Source organism: Myxocyprinus asiaticus, chromosome 31 (genome assembly GCF_019703515.2).
Source record: "Myxocyprinus asiaticus isolate MX2 ecotype Aquarium Trade chromosome 31, UBuf_Myxa_2, whole genome shotgun sequence".
In the NCBI taxonomy this organism is placed as follows: domain Eukaryota; kingdom Metazoa; phylum Chordata; class Actinopteri; order Cypriniformes; family Catostomidae; genus Myxocyprinus; species Myxocyprinus asiaticus.
Window position 1 is genome coordinate 12,960,212 of NC_059374.1, and position 21,572 is coordinate 12,981,783.

Consider the following 21,572-nt stretch of genomic DNA (forward strand, 5'->3'; position numbering starts at 1 on the left):
CTACTATACTGTATGTAGTAACATGGCTGCAGGGATTTGCTCTCATTCAGACACAGGAGGTCAGGAACTGATGTTGGTCGATGGGGCCTGACTTACAGTTGCTGTTCCAGTTCACCCCAAAAGTGATCAGTGGGGTTCAGGTCTGGGCTTTGTGCAGGCCAGTCAATTTCTTCCACGCCAGACACAGTAAACCATTTCTTTATGGACCTCACTTTGTTCACAGGGGCATTGTCATGCTGGAACAGAAAAGGACTATCCCCAAACAGTTGCCACAAATTTGAAAGCACACAAAGCCCAAGCCATTACATAAAGAAACATTAAGATTTTTCTTTACTGGATTTAATGGAGTAACCAAATTCGTTAATTAGAAGGGGGTGTCCACAAACTTGTAGTGGATGTATAAATTTGTCTTAAAATCTGGTTTGATCTTCATCTAAGTTACAATAATGAACAAACACAATCTGTTTTAACTAATAAAACACAAATTATTGTATTGTTCTTGTACATATTGTATACATCATTCAAACATTCACAGTGCTGTGGAGAAAATATGTGAACCCCTAGGCTAATGATGTCAACAAAAGCTAATTAGAGTTAGGAGATGTCAAACCTGGCATCCAATTAATGAAACCAGATTGGAGGTGTGGGTTAGAGCTACTTTGACTTATAAAAAGCACTCAAACATTTTGAGTTTTCTATTCACAAGAAGCATCTGCTGATGTGGACCATGCATCGCAAAAAGGAGATCTAAGAAGAACTACGGTCAAGAATTGTTGCTATACATAAAACTGGAAAGGGTTACAAATCTCGAAGAGCTTAGAAATCTGTCCACAGTTAGACAAATACAATACAATCACTGTTTATACTAGCCATGATTTGTGTGTCAGTAGATGAAAATGATTAATAATAATGACTTAATTTAATGGGGCATACACCCAAATTCTGACGAGAATCACATTTTCTATGCACATAGAAGGAGCATGTCGCTGTCATGGAAATATGCCTGACATTCATCAAGGATGCAGTTAATGCACAGAAGAATGTAATTTTCAATTCTTCTAAGTCATTGCATACAGTCCATTTACACTACCAACGTCTTATTAATATGCTGTCTTTGTCTAAATCATTGGTGCTTGAGGGAATGGACTATATAGTAGGACATAGACATTGAATAACAAGAGAAGAACCTCAGAATTAAATGGCACTTGGTCACGCCTTTTGCTCGTTGCTCAGGTGATTTTGCCTAACCCTTGCACCTAGATATAGCACATGCTTGTATGAAAATACCAAAACTTCATGGCCATGCCCATTGACTTTGTGCTTATGACTTAAAGTATTGCCTTGCGCATAACGCTTGCGGTCTTAAAAAAGGGCCTATTGTTGTGCAAGGACTTGATGGTTACTTGATGGTTACACCACTTGACATTTTTAAAGTGATTAAATATATTTGTTTGTCTGTTTGTTTTTTGTATAAAATGCTATAAATGTTTTCAAAAAGTTAAATGAGTAAGTGTGTCCAAACTTTTGACTTGTGGTTTATACTCCAGTGAAAGTAGTGTGGTTTTCTTGGAGTGTGGAAATCTTAAATCAGATGCCTAGAATTCCATCTTTCTTTTTTGCAAGCTCCTATCTGCCCTTACACACACACACACACACACACACACACACACACACACACACACACACATACACATGAGCAGGCGTGTGCAACATGTCTTTGAGTTGAGATTTACGTCCTTTCTGACATTTACAATGCCCTCTACACACACAAACACACACACTGCAGAGGTGTATCCTGGGTGGCTGGCAATTACAGCTACTTAATGCATCCCTGACATGTTCCCATTGTTCAAATTTTCCAGGTCTGATATCTTTCCTCAGGCTTAAAACTGGTGTCATATGCTTCTTTAACTCCGGAAACATGGAATATGATCCCAAAGGAAGCCCACACAACCAAACGCATCCAATAAAAGCTTACATGCTTCCTTTGTCATGTTATACATTGGTACATGCATACAGCTGCAGGGAGAGTTGTAAGATATTATACTAAAGAAGGTGATAAAATTTAGAATAGTACCATGTTAGCTAATGGCATGTGAAATGAGGACTCGATTGCTGTGTTACATAAATGTTAATCTAAAATAGTTTAGCAAAACATTTCTTAAGCGAGAGCTTCATTTCGAAAGCTTAATTTCTGTTACAGTTTGTATCATGGAAAGTATGGATGCTTGATTTTCGCCAGATTTCAGCAGATGAAGTTGTCATTGCAATGGGGGGAATTTTCTTTAGATATCAACTCTCTTTTATTCTCTGTGTTTCTTGACATTTTCTGACTGTCTGGTGAAGAGAGGGCTTGTGAAACATTGCAGTTTTTTTGTCAGTTTCAATTCAGCATTTATTGTGTTTTAACATGCTTAGCATTACACAAGACTCAAAATAAGAGAAAAGGTTTAAAAGAGTCCCGATTTTATAAATATGTTCATACATATTCTAATGGTGTTGAGTAGTCCACAGTAATCAGTTTTGTTTCCTAACGTTTTCTTTAAAAAAAAAAAAGCAAGTATTTCAGCAAGTATGTGACAATGGAGACTGTTTTAGAAACGCTCCATTTTCAGTCATGGAAAATAGATTATTGTGGATAAGAGGCTTAAACCAGAGACTATTTAGCAAATACGGGCCACTTCTATTAAAATGAATGGGAGAAACTCTCAACGGATGTAGAAAGGTAGCTTACAGGTTAAAGAGCCAATCACCTTTTAGATATAGACATCGCCTGTCAATAACTATATAAAATATAGTACTTCGTTTTCGGTGGAGGAGAACATTTTTCCTAGTGTGGATAAGAGACGTAAATGTAGCTAAATCAATTAGTTAAAAAAAAACAAAAAAACATATTAGAGGCCACGTCCACATTAATCCATTAGCAAATCAAGCTCCTATCTGAAGGTACCGGCTTAGTGCAATAAATGCTTTCAATATAGAATTAGTCATTAAATTTCCCATAGTTTGTGAGCTTCATGGCATCAAATCTTTGAAAGATATATTTAAGAGTTTCATTTTCAGTCAATTATTAGCAAGTCAATGAGGAAGAATTGATTTATTACAATATTTCCTGGCCAAAACAATGGCTTGATATTTTTGTATGTTACATGTTTTCTTTTTCTTGACTGGTTTGCATTTCATATTTTATGTACTGTTTGGGTGATTCTAATGAAACCTGGACATATTTAACCCCAAATAAATAAATACAAATTATATTTAGATTTACAATATATATATATATATATATATATATATATATATATATATATATATATATATATATATATATATACAGGTGCATCTCAATAAATTAGAATGTCGTGGAAAAGTTCATTTATTTCAGTAATTCAACTCAAATTGTGAAACTCGTGTATTAAATAAATTCAGTGCACACAGACTGAAGTAGTTTAAGTCTTTGGTTCTTTTAATTGTGATGATTTTGGCTCACATTTAACAAAAACCCACCAATTCACTATCTCAAAAAATTAGAATATGGTGACATGCCAATCAGCTAATCAACTCAAAACACCTGCAAAGGTTTCCTGAGCCTTCAAAATGGTCTCTCAGTTTGGTTCACTAGGCTACACAATCATGGGGAAGACTGCTGATCTGACAGTTGTCCAGAAGACAATCATTGACACCCTTCACAAGGAGGGTAAGCCACAAACATTCATTGCCAAAGAAGCTGGCTGTTCACAGAGTGCTGTATCCAAGCATGTTAACAGAAAGTTGAGTGGAAGGAAAAAGTGTGGAAGAAAAAGATGCACAACCAACCGAGAGAACCGCAGCCTTATGATTGTCAAGCAAAATCGATTCAAGAATTTGGGTGAACTTCACAAGGAATGGACTGAGGCTGGGATCAAGGCATCAAGAGCCACCACACACAGACATGTCAAGGAATTTGGCTACAGTTGTCGTATTTCTCTTGTTAAGCCATTCCTGAACCATAGACAATGTCAGAGGTGTCTTACCTGGGCTAAGGAGAAAAAGAACTGGACTGTTGCCCAGTGTTCCAAAGTCCTCTTTTCAGATGAGAGCAAGTTTTGTATTTCATTTGGAAACCAAGGTCCTAGAGTCTGGAGGAAGGGTGGAGAAGCTCATAGCCCAAGTTGCTTGAAGTCCAGTGTTAAGTTTCCACAGTCTGTGATGATTTGGGGTGCAATGTCATCTGCTGGTGTTGGTCCATTGTGTTTTTTGAAAACCAAAGTCACTGCACCCGTTTACCAAGAAATTTTGGAGCACTTCATGCTTCCTTCTGCTGACCAGCTTTTTAAAGATGCTGATTTCATTTTCCAGCAGGATTTGGCACCTGCCCACACTGCCAAAAGCACCAAAAGTTGGTTAAATGACCATGGTGTTGGTGTGCTTGACTGGCCAGCAAACTCACCAGACCTGAACCCCATAGAGAATCTATGGGGTATTGTCAAGAGGAAAATGAGAAACAAGAGACCAAAAAATGCAGATGAGCTGAAGGCCACTGTCAAAGAAACCTGGGCTTCCATACCACCTCAGCAGTGCAACAAACTGATCACCTCCATGCCATGCCGAATTGAGGCAGTAATTAAAGCAAAAGGAGCCCCTACCAAGTATTGAGTACATATACAGTAAATGAACATACTTCCCAGTAGGCCAACCATTCACTAAAAATGTTTTTTTTATTGGTCTTATGATGTATTCTAATTTTTTGAGATAGTGAATTGGTGGGTTTTTGTTAAATGTGAGCCAAAATCATCACAATTAAAAGAACCAAAGACTTAAACTACTTCAGTCTGTGTGCATTGAATTTATTTAATACACGAGTTTCACAATTTGAGTTGAATTACTGAAATAAATGAACTTTTCCACGACATTCTAATTTATTGAGATACACCTGTATATATACACTATATTGCCAAAAGTATTCGCTCACCCATCCAAATAATTGAATTCAGGTGTTCCAATCACTTCCATGGCCACAGGTGTATAAAATGAAGCACCTAGGCATGCAGACTGCTTCTACAAACATTTGTGAAAGAATGGGCCGCTCACAGGAGCTCAGTGAATTCCAGCGTGGTACTGTGATAGGATGCCACCTGTGCAACAAGTCCAGTCGTGAAATTTCCTCGCTACTAAATATTCCACAGTCAACTGTCAGTGGTATTATAACAAAGTGGAAGCAATTGGGAATGACAGCAACTCAGCCACGAAGTGGTAGGCCACATAAAATGACAGAGCGGGGTCAGCGGATGCTGAGGTGCATAGTGCGCAGAGGTCGCCAACTTTCTGCAGAGTCAATCGCTACAGACCTCCAAAGTTCATGTGGCCTTCAGATTAGCTCAAGAACAGTGCATACAGAGCTTCATGGAATGGGTTTCCATGGCCGAGCAGCTGCTTTCAAGCCATACATCACCAAGTGCAATGCAAAACGTCGGATGCAGTGGTGTAAAGCACGCCGCCACTGGACTCTAGAGCAGTGGAGACGCGTTCTCTGGAGTGATGAATCACGCTTCTCCATCTGGCAATCTGGTGGACGGGTCTGGGTTTGGTGGTTGCCAGGAGAACGGTACTTGTCTGACTGCATTGTGCCAACTGTGAAGTTTGGTGGAGGGGGATTATGGTGTGGGGTTGTTTTTCAGGAGCTGGGCTTGGCCTCTTAGTTCAAGTGAAAGGAACTCTGAATGCTTCAGCATACCAAGAGATTTTGGACAATTCCATGCTCCCAACTTTGTGGGAACAGTTTGGGGATGGCCCCTTCCTGTTCCAACATGACTGCGCACCAGTGCACAAAGCAAGGTCCATAAAGACATGGATGAGCGAGTTTGGTGTGGAAGAACTTGACTGGCCTGCACAGAGTCCTGACCTCAACCCGATAGAGCACCTTTGGGATGAATTAGAGCGAAGACTGCGAGCCAGGCCTTCTCGTCCAACATCAGTGTCTGACCTCACAAATGCACTTCTGGAAGAATGGTCAAAAATTCCCATAAACACACTCCTAAACCTTGTGGAAAGCCTTCCCAGAAGAGTTGAAGCTGTTACAGCTGCAAAGGGTGGGCCGACGTCATATTAAACCCTATGGATTAAGAATGGGATGTCACTTAATTTCATATGCATCTAAAGGTAGATGAGCGAATACTTTTGGCAATATAGTGTATATATATATATATATATATATATAATACACCGATCAGCTACAACATTAAAACCACCTGCCTAATATTGTGTAGGTCCCCCTTGTGCTGCCAAAACAGCACCAACCCGCATTTCAGAATAGCATTCTGAGATGATATTCTTCTCACAACAATTGTACAGAGCGGTTATCTGAGTTACCGTAGACTTTGTCAATTCGAACCAGTCTAGCCATTCTCTGTTGACCTCTCTCACCAACAAGGCATTTCCATCTGCAGAACTGCCGCTCACTGGATGTTTTTTGTTTTTAGCACCATTCTGTGTAAATTCTAGAGACTGTTGTGTGTGAAAATCCCAAGAGATCAGCAGTTACAGAAATACTCAAACCAGCACGTCTTGCACCAACAATCTGTATATATATATATATATATATATATATACACAGTCATGGGAAAAAGAAAGTACACCCTCCTTGAATTCTATGGTTTTACGTATCAGGACATAATAAAAATCATCTGGTCCTTAGCAGGTCTTAAAATTAGGTAAATACAACCTCAGATGAACAACAACACATGACATATTACACCATGTCATGATTTATTTAACAAAAATAAAGCCAAAATGGAAAAGACGTGTGAAAAACTAAGTACACCTTATGATTCAGTAGCTTGTAGAATGACCTTTAGCAGCAATAACTTCAAGTACTCATTTTCTGTATGACTTTATCAGTCTCTCACATCATTGTGGAGGAATTTTGGCCCACTCTTCTTTACAACATTGCTTCAGTCCATTGAGGTTTGTGGGCATTTGTTTATGCACAGCTCTCTTAAGGTCCCGCCACAGCATTTCAATCAGGTTGAGGTCTGAACTTAGACTGGGCCATTGCAACACCTTGATTCTTTTCTTTTTCAGCCATTCTGTTGTAGATTTGCTGGTGTGCTTGGGATCATTGTCCTGTTGCATGACCCAATTTCGGCCAAGCTTTAGCTGTCAGACAGATGGCCTCCCATTTAACTCTGGAATACTTTGGTATACAGAGGAGTTCATGGTCAACTCAATGACTGCAAGGTGCCCAGGTCCTGTGGCTGCAAAACAAGCCCAAATCATCACCCCTCCACCACCGTGCTAGACAGTTGGTATGAGGTGTTTGTGCTGATATGTTGTGTTTGGTTTTCTCCAAACATGGCGCTGTGCATTATGGCCAAACATCTCCACTTTGGTCTCGTCTGTCCAAAGGACATTGTTCCAGAAGTCTTGTGGTTTGTTCAGATGCAACTTTGCAAACCTAAGCCGTGCTGCCATGTTCTTTTTAGAGAGAAGAGGCTTTCTCCTGGCAACCCTTCCAAACAAACCATACTTGTTCAGTCTCTTTCTAATTGTACTGTCATGAACTTTAACATTTAACATGCTAACTGAGGCCTGTAGAGTCTGAGATGTAACTCTTGTGTTTTTTGCAATTTCTCTGAGCATTGCACGGTCTGACCTTGGGGTGAATTTGCTGCTGTGTCCACTCCTGGGAAGACTGGCAACTGTCTTGAATGTTTTCCACTTGTGAATAATCTTTCTCACTGTAGAATGATGGACTTTAAATTGTTTGGAAATGGCCTTATAACAATCTTAATGGCCCTTAAAATAGGCTTAATATTCTATATGCAAAATATAATTTTATTTTGTAGTAAAATAGGACAGGACATTTTCTTGACAGGTTTCGAGAGAATCACCTGTTTAAATCCTGTTTAATGGTGAAAACTTACCCCATATATAGTGTGTGTGTGTGTGTGTGTGTGTGTGTGTGTGTGTGTAGTAACTGAACTTAATCCTTAATCCAAAAAGCTCTCAAAGGACACCAGCCATCATGAGCACTATTATTCTGATGTCACACTTATAGATGTGCTGGTGTTCCTATTCAAATATTATACCCAAGAGCCCATTTGCCCTTTTGTGCTATTTTTGTATTTTTATTTTATTTTTTAGATCTCATCTTATTGTTATCCCTTCAAAAAAAAATAAAAAAATATATCTTACATAAAGGTCCAATGATATGTTTATCTCAAGATTTGGAAGTGTACTGTACTTCCAACAGTGTTTTAAATTGAGTATTGCTGCCATCTAGTGTTGACGTGTGTCTTGTCCAAATAAAAATAACTTGCCAACATCAGAGAATGAAAAAGTGCCTTAACCATCAAGACACAGAATTTCCCCCTGCTGAAATTGTGAAATAGTTATATAAAGTTGTTTTTGTATTCTGTATGTTTCTCTCTCTCTAGTCATCGGCTGGAGGTTCGTGCTCAGGTGGCCCAGGCCTTTCTGTCAAAGTTCCAGCTGTCCGCCGCTGAGATGGCCACGTTACGCTCTGCTCGAGATGGTCCCGTGACTGAGGTGATCTTACATAAACATCATACAATAGATCTCTCCCATTCCCAAAAAAGATGTAACATCATGACATTTCATTGGCAGCATTATTTTACCTTAAATGATACATTTGCAAAAGCAGATGGAGGAGATTTTATTGACTTGCCCTTTTCCCGACAAAAGTTAGATGGCATGGGAAGCTGACTGTAAACTTGTCCAGAAGCATTTCTCAACTTAATCTTCCAGTTTTCGCTGTCTGAAGCAGTAGAAAAAAAAACATAGAGGAGTAACTTCTATTCCCGAAACAAACTATTTTTGGTTCTCAGAATGTTTTGGGAACATTAGTTTTTGGTTATAAAAAATAAAACCTAAAAATAGCCACTAAAGAAGCTCAGTATAAGTTCTCATTAGGTTGTTATGCAAAGTCCTCCCTGCAATGTTCTGGGAATGTTAGTTTATGGTTAGAAAAATAAAATTTAAACAGATTGTTCCAAGAACATTAGGAATTAGTAAAAAAACAAAAAAACAAAAACAAAATGGCAACCATACACTAACATTAGGGGAACATTCTGTGTTTGCTGGGTTGCCACGTTCTTTTAAAAGATAAATTGCTCTTTGAGAGTTTTGATGTTCTCTGATAGATTAAACTATTTTCATGTCAAATCGTGCAGACTAATTGAAAAATAAGTTTAGACAGAATCAGCTTTCGTAGTTTAGTTCTACTGTGATTTTATTTATTTTTTATTAATGTCCATTGTAGGCATCAAAGTATATTTTTTAATCAAAACATGAAATTACAAGACGTACTAAGCCCCTCTGGTGTCCGGATCGAGTTAGTATCGTAAAAAGGACAACATAACTTTTAATAAAGTAATGTGGTTAGCTGTGTTTTTATGAGGGTGTGTTCAACTCATTATGCTTTATTGTGTAGGACTTCTTCAGAGCTCTGAGCCGAGTGAAGAACATCCACGAAGATGTGAAGATCCTACTGAGAACCAACCAGCAAACAGCTGGGTGAGAAACAAACAAAGAAAGAAAGGCAATGAAAAGAAAATGAAAGTGAAAGAAAGACAATAGCTTTGGTTCCGCTAAAGTTGCAAATCTAATTATGCAAAAAGTCAGAATATCACAAAAACAATTTGCAAATAAAGCAGCATTTCCATCCCATGTGTTAAAGAGAACAAAATCATCACTTCTGTGGAAAATGGCGCAAAATAGAAATGAAAATTGAAAAGTTTTATTTTCACTTTTTGAATTGACTTTTATTACTTAGCCCCCCAGCCACTGGGGGTTGCGTCAGGAAGGGCATCCGGCGTAAAACCTGTGCCAAGTCAAATATGTGGATCACAGATGGTCTGCTGTGGCGACCCCTATCGGGAGCAGCCGAAAGGAGAACAACAACAATTTACTTTTATTACTTGGGGTTAAAGGAATATTCTGGGTTCAATACAAGTTAAGCTCAACCGACAGCATTTGTGGCATAGTTTCATTTTCTTTAAAAAAGCAAAATTCTGGGTTCCAGTGAGCCACTTACAGTGGAAGTGAATGGGGCCAATCTGTAAATGAGTCCACCTTAATCGAGTCCGAGTCTTTAAACAATCGAGTCCGAGTTGAGTCCGAGTACAGAAGGGGCCGAGTCGGACTCAAGACCGAGTCTGTTCATGAATCTGAATTAAAATTGTAATCGTAAACTCAACATCAATATTTTAAGCTTATTTTAAACTTCACAGCTAAGAAAACACAATTGTCAATATAAATGTAACAAAAACACCTCTATATTTTATGATTAGTTTCCTGCTGAACAAACTTCAAAGTGGTTTCAGAATGAAAGCATATGCTTTAGGTGTATGAAGACAAAACTGTCCTTCAACACAATTCTTATTGCGTTCTGTTGACATTTCAATTATTTGTTGCTTTTTCCCCTCCACTCAAACATAAACTAAAGTAAGTGAAAGCTGCGTTAGTCATTACAACCAAGGTTATGTTTTGAATTTTAATTTAGTTTTTATTTCTACTTCATTGTCAATTTCATTTGAATTTAGTTTTATTTAAAAGTATCCCTATCTAAAGAAATAATAGTCTATACTGAGATTTCTTTCTGAATCTTTTTTTTCTCTATTTGCCGACTGGTTTGGGAAAATACAGTACATACAAATGAGTCACACAGTAGTAATTAGCACTCGCTGAGAAGTTACGTCTCACGATTTGACTGCAAATTCTACATCCAAAAACACTGGAAAAGCCCACTGATCATATTAGGGTCATTTAACACGGACATGATTAATTTGCGGGAAACTGCGCAATGCAGGGCAGTTCTGCATGCTGCTCGTGTACCTAAATCCCTGATGAGTCCATGTGCGTCTCACAGCAGCTGCCGCTGAAAAAAAATAAATAATTATAATTGATATTTGCTTGAGCGGCAGCCGTGTTTGTCTGCAATCAGTCTGAAATCTTTAAATACCAACCAAAGAAAATTTCATTGAGCTCTTCTTTAACTGCAAAAACATTGAGAATAATAATTTTGAGTCATAAATTTAACAGAATTGTTCTTCAAAAGTGTCAGAGATATAGGCTAAAAAAAGATGTGCATAAGTTACCCGGTGGTTTACAATAAAAATAAAATAAAAATGTAAAATAAAAACATTATAACCAACTAAATTCATCTCGTAGAGTGAAGTTTAGCTTCATACACAAACTTTGTCATCGGTTAATACTTTTATTTTAAAGTCTATAATTAAATTATAATCAAAACATTTCACTGCCCAAAATATCCTAATATTTTATTGTGCATGGTTGAATGTTGTGAATGCTGGACAAATGCTGTAAAAGAATGTATTTTAAGCAGCTCGTCAATGCTTTGAAAATAGTCAATCAATAATAAATAGGTGCTGTTTATCTGTTTAGAGTTGCTGTCTGCTTTAGCAATAACGCTTTTTCCCCCGACTATTTAAAAAGTTACACCGTTAATTCATCAAGCTATTATGGACCAGTTCAAGCTGACAACACTGCGTGGACCACAAGAGACTACAGAAGCCTACATGTGTAGATACATTACGCCTAAAAAGACTTAATATCCAGTATTAATACTATTTTTATTTTATTTTTATTTCGATATGCTGTTTTTAGTAAACTGTGAGAGACAAGATGTGGGTGACTTGACTCAATGAAGTTCTTGATTTTAAGTTTTTAACCACGATGAAACCTCAATGCGAGCACTCTCTTGGCTGCACAAACGCCACACGCAAGTTTACCAGTTGTCAGGTCCCATGTTGTGTGAAACTGCTTTGTTTAGTTTCTGTTACATTGGATACAAACCCATCTTTATGTTTTCGTTGTGCCAGCCCTCAGTAGTCGATGTTATACAGTAGTCTCTGTAGTAACATTCAAGTGTATTGGTTGACTGATGAGTGTGCCTGTGCATGTGCGTATGTGTGTGTGCTGGCCTAAACACAGTGAGACAACTCTGGCTACGTCTATGACTTCAGGGGCTAATACAGCTGCATGCAGACAGAGATGTGTTCATTAATTTCTGTTTTGTTATTTATTTCATTGCATCACAAATATCACGGACTCGGCTGGACTCGGAACAAAATCCCGAGTCCCAAAGGCTCGAGTCCGAGTCAAGTCAGAGTAAAAATGATTGAAATTGGACTCATGACTTGGACTCGAGTCCGAGTCCAAACTTGAGTACCCCAACTCTACTGTAAACGTTAAAATATTCATGTGGTGATGGGGGCGTGGCCAAGCGACATCTGTGGAGAGTGAGGCCGGGAGAGTTAGAATGGTAAGGATTGACACCTGTGGGAAATTATCTCTTAACAGGTCTTTGTGTTCGCAGTGAGACCTGAGAGGGATAAAAGGGGCAGTCCAGACTGCCAGAGGGGAGAGAGCGCGATGCACGCAGCAGTCTTGTGTGTGTGTGTGTGTGTGTGTGTGATGGTTGTGCTGAAAAGCAAACATTTGTGTAGAATGCTGAAAAGCATTGTAAATAAAAGATTTACATCGTGTTTACCTGCCCCTGCTTTCTCCTTCATAAGAGAGCTAGTGATCTGTCACAACTCACTATTTCAAAAGTACTACCACAAGAAAAACAATATGCATGTTAACATGATTTTAGTGTGAAAATTTTAGTGTGTAAACTTTTCTGTGTTGCCATGACGATGTAATGTCAACAAACCCTAAAATAACAGTAAAAATTACGGTTTAAACAACTTTACAGCTCGAATAATACATGAGTTTTAACAGAAGAATTAATGAAAGTGCTTTTATAAAAATTATAAGCTTCACAATTCTGCATTTAAACACTCCAAAAATTGGCCCCATTCACTTCCATTGTAAGTGCCTCAATGTAACCTCAATGTAAGCCTTACATCTGGGAGCGAAAACATGTCAGACAGTTCAAGGGGGTAATAGTATCCAAACATTTTGATGACTGGTTTTTACATTTGAGATGCTATGCAATGCTATTGATCGAATTGAGCGAATAATTTATTGAGATGGCTTGTTGAGGCAAAGTCAAATAAATTGTTTATATATTCTATAGGAATATATGTTTGGTAAGTGTGTTTCCATCGAAGGTTATGCGCATGTCATCTTTCCAAATAAAAAATATATCCACCTCAAGCGAGCGTACAGTATAAGTTTTATGCACATTTTAGAAACTTCATATCTTGGTGTTTCCATCCAGCATTTTTAATGCGATATCCCAACATTTGCATAAAATTATGTGGATGGAAACCCAGCTCAGTGAAAAGAAAGTGAAAGGAAATTAAATCAAGAGAAATATAAGAAAGAAAAATAAAAAGATTTAAGTTCACCTTTATTGACAACAATAGGGGCTGTTAAAATTGAACTGAAAAAAGCTACACAACGAAAGTGTCCTAAGTCGTGTTTGTAAATGTTGATGTTCTTTTCAACTTGGCACAGCATCTAAAAAAAGCAGCGCTCCTATGCAAGATGCTGAAAAAAAACAGTGAGACGTGGCACAATGGATGAAGATGTCCGTTTAGCGCATGTTTACATAGAAAATAGGGCTGTCAATCGATTTGCATTTTTAATCGAATTAATTACATGCTGTGCAGATTAACTGAATAACATGAAGATGATTTAGTATATAACTATTTAAATAATTATAAATATAATAAATATTGTAATGCAAATAATTAAAATACATTACATCATATACATATTTTGTGAAAGCATTTAGACAACACAAAAAGTGGCTTTAAAAGTCAAAATATTGTTTGTTTTATATCCATATCATTGAACATAACCCTATTATTGGCCTTATTCCATCTGCACTATTTTTAATTGTTGGTATATGCACTCATGCGTCAGATGGACACTTTTGGAGAATCTCACTTTAATTGTTTTCAGCATGCCATCCCAGATGTAATTGACTTTCTCTCTACTCATAAACACATGTGAAGATTTTTTAGAAGAATATGTCAGCTCTCTATGTCTTTACAATGCAAGTGAATGGTGGCCTGATCTTTGACAATCCAGAAAGCATATAAAGGAAACATAAAAGTAATCCATATGACTCCAGTATTTAAATTCAAATCTTCAGAGGTGATATGATAGGTGTGAGTGAGTCCTTTGTTACTATAAATTCTCCTCCCAGCCCAGTAGGTGGTGATATGCATGAATAGTGTGAATTGCCAAAAACAAAAGAAGAATTTGAAAGTGAGAGTTTTATAGTAAAAAACTAGTTAAATATTGACCTGTTTCTCACCCACATCTATCATGTCGCCTCTGAAAACATGGATTAAACCACTGGAGTCATATGGATAACTTTTATGCTGACTTAATGTGCTTTTTGGACCTTCAAAGTTTCATTTGCATTATATGGACCTACAGAGCTGAGATATTCTTCAAAAAATCTTAATCTGTGTTCAGGAGAAGAGAGAAAGTCATACACATCTGGGATGGCATGAGGGTGAGTATATAATAAGAGAATTTTCATTTTTGGGTGAACTATACCTTTAATAGAAGAGTCTCGACAAAGATGATAATCAGGTTCACTGGAAAAGATTAGCCAGCAGTATGTGAAGGAAACATTACAGAAAGAGCTAAGAAAGAATCAGAAAGTGATGGAGAAGTAAGACCCTCTCTAAAGAGAAAGTCACAGTTCTGTGGATGTGTTTTGTGTCTGATCCTAGTGTTTAACTCTGTGCTCTGAGTGATATCTGTTTGTTTAAATAGACTGGAGATCATGGAGCAGATGGCCGTGTTTCAGGAGACAGCATATGAGCAACTCTATCGCTGGGCTCAGAGTGAGTGTGTGCTCTGGAACACACACACACACACACACACACACACACACACACACACACACACAGTAGAGCGAACAGTTTGTGGAATGTAAGCACAGCTGCTGCTGTGAGAGAATGTGGAAAAGAAAAGTGACTCACAGACTTATGAAACTCATGTTTTACGTTCATGATGACATTTTAGTACTTGAAAAGTTACATAATCCAATTATAACATGTTATTTATCTAAGCAATATCTCATGAGCAAATGGGCTCTTGTAGGGAATATTAGCCTTGGCTTCAGGGATACATGCTTGGATATAGATTTTATACAGAAGTACAACAAGCAAGTAAATAATATAAAATTGGCCAGTTAGTTTGTCCATTTCTTCTCCGCCAGAAAAATAGTTCCAGAAGAAGCCAAAGTGTCAAGCACAACTCGCTCTCTCTCTCTGCTCTCACACTATGGGTTTGACCTAGTGGTGTTCATAAATGAATCTGTGTTTTTGAACAAATCTTGTAAGTGAACTAACATTCTCGTTCACTTCTATTGTTTTAGTGGTGTGTTTTTGAACAAATCAGTTGATTTGATCATTAAATGACTCGCTCATAACATAAAAGACGCTCATTAGTCGCCACCTACTGGTGTAAATATGCAATCTCCAGAAATAGTCACTGAATTAATCAGTAAATGAAATCAAAATGAACAATAAATCAAAATCCCCACCACTGTTTGCAAAACCACGAGCATGGAGAATGATACGAATAGTGAAGCGTTGCTGTGCTGTTGGACTGTATATCAGCACTCTTAGACAGCCACTATTCCATTCACATTTTGTGTATCTGTCTTACCCATCTGTGTTTCTTTTTCTCTCCCTTTGTCTGTCTGTAGATGAGTGTAGAGGGTTGACTCAGGAAACATGTGATATTCCTCCAGTGTTGAGTCAGGCTATGGAAGCCCTCCAGGACCGGCCTGTTCTTTATAAGTGAGTTCTGTCTCTCACAAACACACACACACACACACACACACACTTCAGCTTTCCATAATTTATTTTGCATATCTGCAATGAACTGCATTAACTGCTGCAGTGGCTTATTAGAAGATTAAAGAAATATTTTAGGTTATTTAATGTACAGCTTAAGGCCTAGTGGGCAACACTATGGATAAATGTTTACAATATATAACCACATTTAACACTTAAACATTATACATTTTAGCATCAGACTGGTGTCATAAAATCGCTTATTACACGGGACTCTGAATTACTTGATTCTGATTGGTCTGTCGCAGCATTTTGCCAAGTGGTGTAACTGTGAAGTAAAAGGTATTAAAATTAGTGCTGTCAGTCGATTAAGCTTTTTAATCACAATTTATCGCATATTTTTTTTATTTTAGTTAATCGTGATTAACTGCAGATTTTGAAAGTGCTGAAATTTGACACTATATATACTTCTTTTCTTGTCAAAATGTATTTATTTCCATCTTAAAACAAATATGTAGCAATATAATACTTTATTAACATTTTCCAAACAAAGTCTTCCAAAATATAAAGATGGAATTGCACTAAAATATCACCAATTCCAGTAACATTAAACATTTCCCAAAGTCTAAGTGGGAGTTTGACTAATTGAAAGAACTAGTCCCCACATAGGTATTCATTACAATGAACATTAAATCTCTTAAACTCATCCACAATATTAATCTGCCAGTAGACTGTGGCTATCCGCTTTCCTATAGCAATCGTGAAGCTGCATTCCTGATTCGCGTTGGGGTGGCAACGCCTGCGTCGAGCGCCACTTTAAACTCACCAGGCGCCTTACATAGGCTGAAAAATACTTGATTTCTATCACAAGTCCCATCTGGGCTTGTTTTGTACATCAAATAGGGGTACATTGCTGTTTTATGCTAAACTTGCAGGCTCATCTTGGTATTAGGGCTCTTGCGCTGTTGTGCGTGCGTGTGTGTGTGTGTGTTTGTGGCATGTGGGTCAGTGTAATGACTCTGGGCAGACACATTACAAATGTTCCGCCCTTCATACAAGTGTTTATAATGTATTAAAAGTAATTGCGTTTAAGAAAAATTAACACGTAAACCTTTTTGAATTAATAGCATATGTTAATGCATTAATTCTGACAGCCCTAATTAAAATACTTTCCTTGCACCTTGAATACACATGAGTGTACACAACTTGATCATTAATTTCCAAAATGTTTTTCAATATTTTATTATTTTTCAAGGTAACAAATATTTTCACAAATATCAAGAAGTTTTCTAAGAGTTACTCCATTTGACCTGAAAAGTGCCAAAATATCAAATATAAAAAAAAAAAAAACATTTCACACAGTCTTGAGGGTCTAAGGGGGTACTCTCTGTTATATGGTTTTGTTGTCACATGACAACAGAATGGCTATCTGCATGTTGGTTACACCACCTGACTTTGATTTGGAGGACAAACGTTTTTAAATATGAATAATATGTATATATATATATATATATATATATATATATATATATATACAGTATATTTAAAAAAAAAATTCACTGCTTGAAATAATATTAACCCTTTAATGCATACAGTGCATCCGGAAAGTATTGACAGCGCTTCACTTTTTCCACATTTTGTTATGTTACAGCCTTATTCCAAAATGGATTAAATTCATTATTTTCCTCAAAATTCTACAAACAATACCCCATAATGACAACGTGAAAGAAGTTTGTTTGAAATCTTTGCAAATTTATAAAAAAAAAAAAAAAATAATTTAAAAAAAATCACATGTACGTAAGTATTCACAGCCTTTGCTCAATACTTTGTTGAAGCACCTTTGGCACCAATTACAGCCTCAAGTCTTTTTGAGTATGATGCTACAAGCTTGGCACACCTATTTTTGGGCAGTTTCTCCCATTCTTCTTTGCAGGACCTCTCAAGCTCCATCAGGTTGGATGGGGAGCGTCGGTGCACAGCCATTTTCAGATCTCTCCAGAGATGTTCAATCGGGTTCATGTCTGGGCTCTGGCTGGGCCACTCAAGGACATTCACAGAGTTGTCCCGGAGCCACTCCTTTGTTATCTTGGCTGTGTGCTTAGGGTCGTTGTCCTGTTGGAAGATGAACCTTCGCCCCAGTCTGAGGTCCAGAGCGCTCTGGAGCAGGTTTTCATCAAGGATGTCTCTGTACATTGCTGCATTCATCTTTTCCTTGATCCTGACTAGTCTCCCAGTTCCTGCCTCTGAAAAACATCCCCACAGCATGATGCTGGCACCACCATGCTTCACTGTAGGAATGGTATTGGCCAGGTGATGAGCGGTGCCTGGTTTCCTCCAGACATGACGCTTGCCATTCAGGCCAAAGAGTTCAATCTTTGTTTCTCATGGTCTGAGAATCCTTCAGGTGCCTTTTGGCAAACTCCAGGCGGGCTGTCATGTGCCTTTTACTGAGGAGTGGCTTCCGTCTGGCCACTCTACCATACAGGCCTGATTGGTGGAGTGCTGCATAGATGGTTGTTCTTCTGGAAGGTTCTCCTCTCTCCACAGAGAAACGTTGGAGCTCTGTCAGAGTGACCATAGGGTTCTTGGTCACCTCCCTGACTAAGGCCCTTCTCCCCCGATCGCTCAGTTTGGCCGGGAGGCCAGCTCTAGGAAGAGTCCTGGTGGTTCCAAACTTCTTCCATTTACGGATGATGGAGGCCACTGTGCTCATTGGGACCTTCAATGCTGCAGAAATGTTTCTGTACCCTTCCCCAGATCTGTGCCTCGATACAATCCTGTCTCGGAGGTCTACAGGCAATTCCTTGGACTTCATGGCTTGATTTGTGCTCTGACATGCACTATTAACTGTGGGATCTTATATAGACAGGTGTGTGCCTCTCATGTCCAATCAACTGAATTTACCACAGGTGGACTCCAATCAAGTTGTAGAAACATCTCAAGGATGATCAGTGGAAACAGGATGCACCTGAGCTCAATTTTGAGTGTCATGGCAAAGGCTGTGAATACTTATGTTCATGTGATTTCTTTTTTTTTTTTCATTTTTTTTTTTTTTTTTAATAAATTTACAAAGATTTCAAACAAACTTCTTTCATGTTGTCATTATTGGGTATTGTTTGTAGAATTTTGAGGAAAATAATGAATTTAATCCATTTTGGAATAAGGCTGTAACATAACAAAATGTGGAAAAAGTGAAGCACTGTGAATATTTTCTGGATGCACTGTACCTCGGGTCTTTAGTGACCTGGGACCTCATTCCTCCCCCTGTACCTCATACATTTTTTGGAGTTATGCCCACACTCCTTTAGTATTCATCAACCTTTCTATTCTAAATAGTGTTAAAAAAAAAAAAAAAAAAAGGCAAAATTGCAAAAAATACAAAAAATTATAACTTCTTAGTAATCAAAAGTGTATAGGTCATTAAAGACCTTATATATGTAATAGTGTCTTTTTTGACAATAAATGATATTTTTATGATTATTTCATATCTTTATAAGTTTACTATCACAGGATATCTATTTCTTTGTTTATTACAAGAGAAATGAGTGCTATATTCATAGGAATGACTACTATATTACTTTTATTTTCTGTGGGACAACGGTGAATTTTCAGTATTCCATATGTGTGCACACTTGCTATACATGCTATTTCTTACTCAAGGTGGCGCTGTGTGTCAGTGATTGACTTGATTTCGATTTGACGTTGCTATTTGACGAAGCAACATGGAAGTACGCTATTGCAAGTGTAACACATGAACAGTATGATTTGGGTATTGCCATTTGCGTGTACTACTGTAATTATGTAAGTTGTGCTACACCATTTAGACATTTTTGACTTTCATCATAGTAGAGGTTTAAGTAAATGTTTTCTATGACTTACATTTGTAATGTATTTTTGATTAACTTAATAGATCCAGACAGCAAAATATAAGCATCATGTCACTGACCCTTATTTGTTTGTATTATAAGTAGCCGTGTAGTAAGTGGGATAATATGCAATCAGCCGGTCACTCTTGCAAAATAAACTTCTTCAGTGTGACAGAAGACCACTCCACTTCATGTTGTTTACTTTGCGATAATGACTTACTGGCTGTTTATAATCCCACTTATTACTCGGCTACTTACCGAATAGCTAAATAAATGCATAAATAAATAAATAGGCATGACATTTATTTGACCATTTACCAACAGTTTACCAACTCTGTCTGTGAAAAGTTATATTCAATCTCTGAACTACTGTCAAAATCAGCTAAAAGAACTAAAAACATTTGCCTTTACTTGGTATCTGTGCAAAAATACCAGGAATGAATGTGATGTAGCTATTGAAAACAAAATCTTGGATTTTTGTGTAACCTAGTCCTGTCCTTTCACATAGGCAGCAGGGAATCAGGTTGCTGTTCCTCTTTTGTACCACGATGTGTCTCACCCGTCCACGTTGAAGCAGTTAAACGAGGACTATGTTTAACTTGCTCTGACTGTCAGTACATTATGAATGGTCAGACTTCCGTAAGAAAAAACAGCTGTCAGGATTGATTAGTGAGTTAATGGACAATGTTAATACAACACAAAAACAACTTTGTTTACAAGAATGAATGCTGAATGAAATGATAGTGAGTTTCAGAGTAAATAAACTCATTTCAGTTTTTTCAGTTCATCAGAATATGTTACACAACATATTTTGGTGAAGCCAACACAGTTTTAATCACACAATTAATTTCATCATTAGTGGTGTTTAAGGCAAGCATCACTTATTACTAATACTATTGTTCATACTTAGGGTTAGGGATTTGAACAAACCCCAGCCCTAATTATTACACGTAGGCACATAACTTGCGCAAGTTGTGCTACATACACAAGTGATATCTCAAATCATGAGGCTTGTTGAGGGGAGTTGTTCTATTACTTTTCTAACCAATTAGACTTGAAACAGACAAAAAAAAAAAAAAAAAAAATCCCATAGACTTGCATTGAAGGGAAACCCGTCATGTCTAGTGACCAGAATATCATAAAGACTTGGGTGTAGGCTCTTTTGCATTGAACAGAAAGCAACCACTCAAAACACCCTAACAACTGCATTACAGTGTGCTACCAACAACTCAGAACACCTTAGCAACCGCTTTGCAACCCTGCAACACTCAAACATCGTTTCAGTGATTTTTGCACAAGCAAGCATCACACGCATTTTCTTCAGAAAATGTAAAAAATATATTTTATAAGGTTATTGATCGAATAAAATGTTTAATCAAAGTAATTAATTACAATTACAAATTAATCACAATTAATTGCAAAAAAACACAATATTTGCTGAGAAAGGCCCCCAAATAAAGCTAATTTATTTATTTTATATATTTATAATTAGTTTGATAAAATATAATATATAATGTTACAAATATTCATAAAATGATATAAACATATTTAATATATTTTTAGTTTATATTCTTTTTTTATTATTTACAAGTATTTATAATTAATTATCAATTAAAATTCATCACAATTAACACGTTAAATCGACAGCCTTAGTCTATATATCCTCCTGAGACCCGAGTGTGACTGCTGTGTGCATTTTCCATTTCCCTTTTTGATTTGTAACTAGTAGCACCTAATAAACATGCAAAAAAAAAAAATTTAAAAAAATTCTAGCAAATAGTTTTCCTAAAAATGTATGTCCTCATATGTGGACAGTGGGACTAAGTTGTGAAATTTTAAATTATATCAAGTTATAGGAAGTTTTTTTTTATTTTTTTTTATTTTTTTTTTATTGTTTATTATGTTTCGAGGAGTGTTGGTTATTCATGTTTTTGAGACGTTACAGACATTACAGCTGATTTTCTGTTAAGCT

At 37.2% G+C, this 21,572-nt stretch overlaps 1 protein-coding gene across 2 annotated transcripts in view; it reads left to right on the top strand.

The window, feature by feature from the left end:
* The window catches only part of cog6 (component of oligomeric golgi complex 6), a 97,920-nt gene that overhangs the window by 31,090 nt on the left and 45,258 nt on the right, over positions 1 to 21,572 (top strand). For both annotated transcript variants that reach the window (XM_051665095.1, XM_051665096.1), the window contains exons 5-8: positions 8,415 to 8,526; positions 9,431 to 9,513; positions 14,704 to 14,774; positions 15,644 to 15,737. In XM_051665095.1, the coding sequence (XP_051521055.1) occupies positions 8,415 to 8,526; positions 9,431 to 9,513; positions 14,704 to 14,774; positions 15,644 to 15,737 (360 nt within the window). The remainder of the gene's footprint in view (positions 1 to 8,414; positions 8,527 to 9,430; positions 9,514 to 14,703; positions 14,775 to 15,643; positions 15,738 to 21,572) is intronic.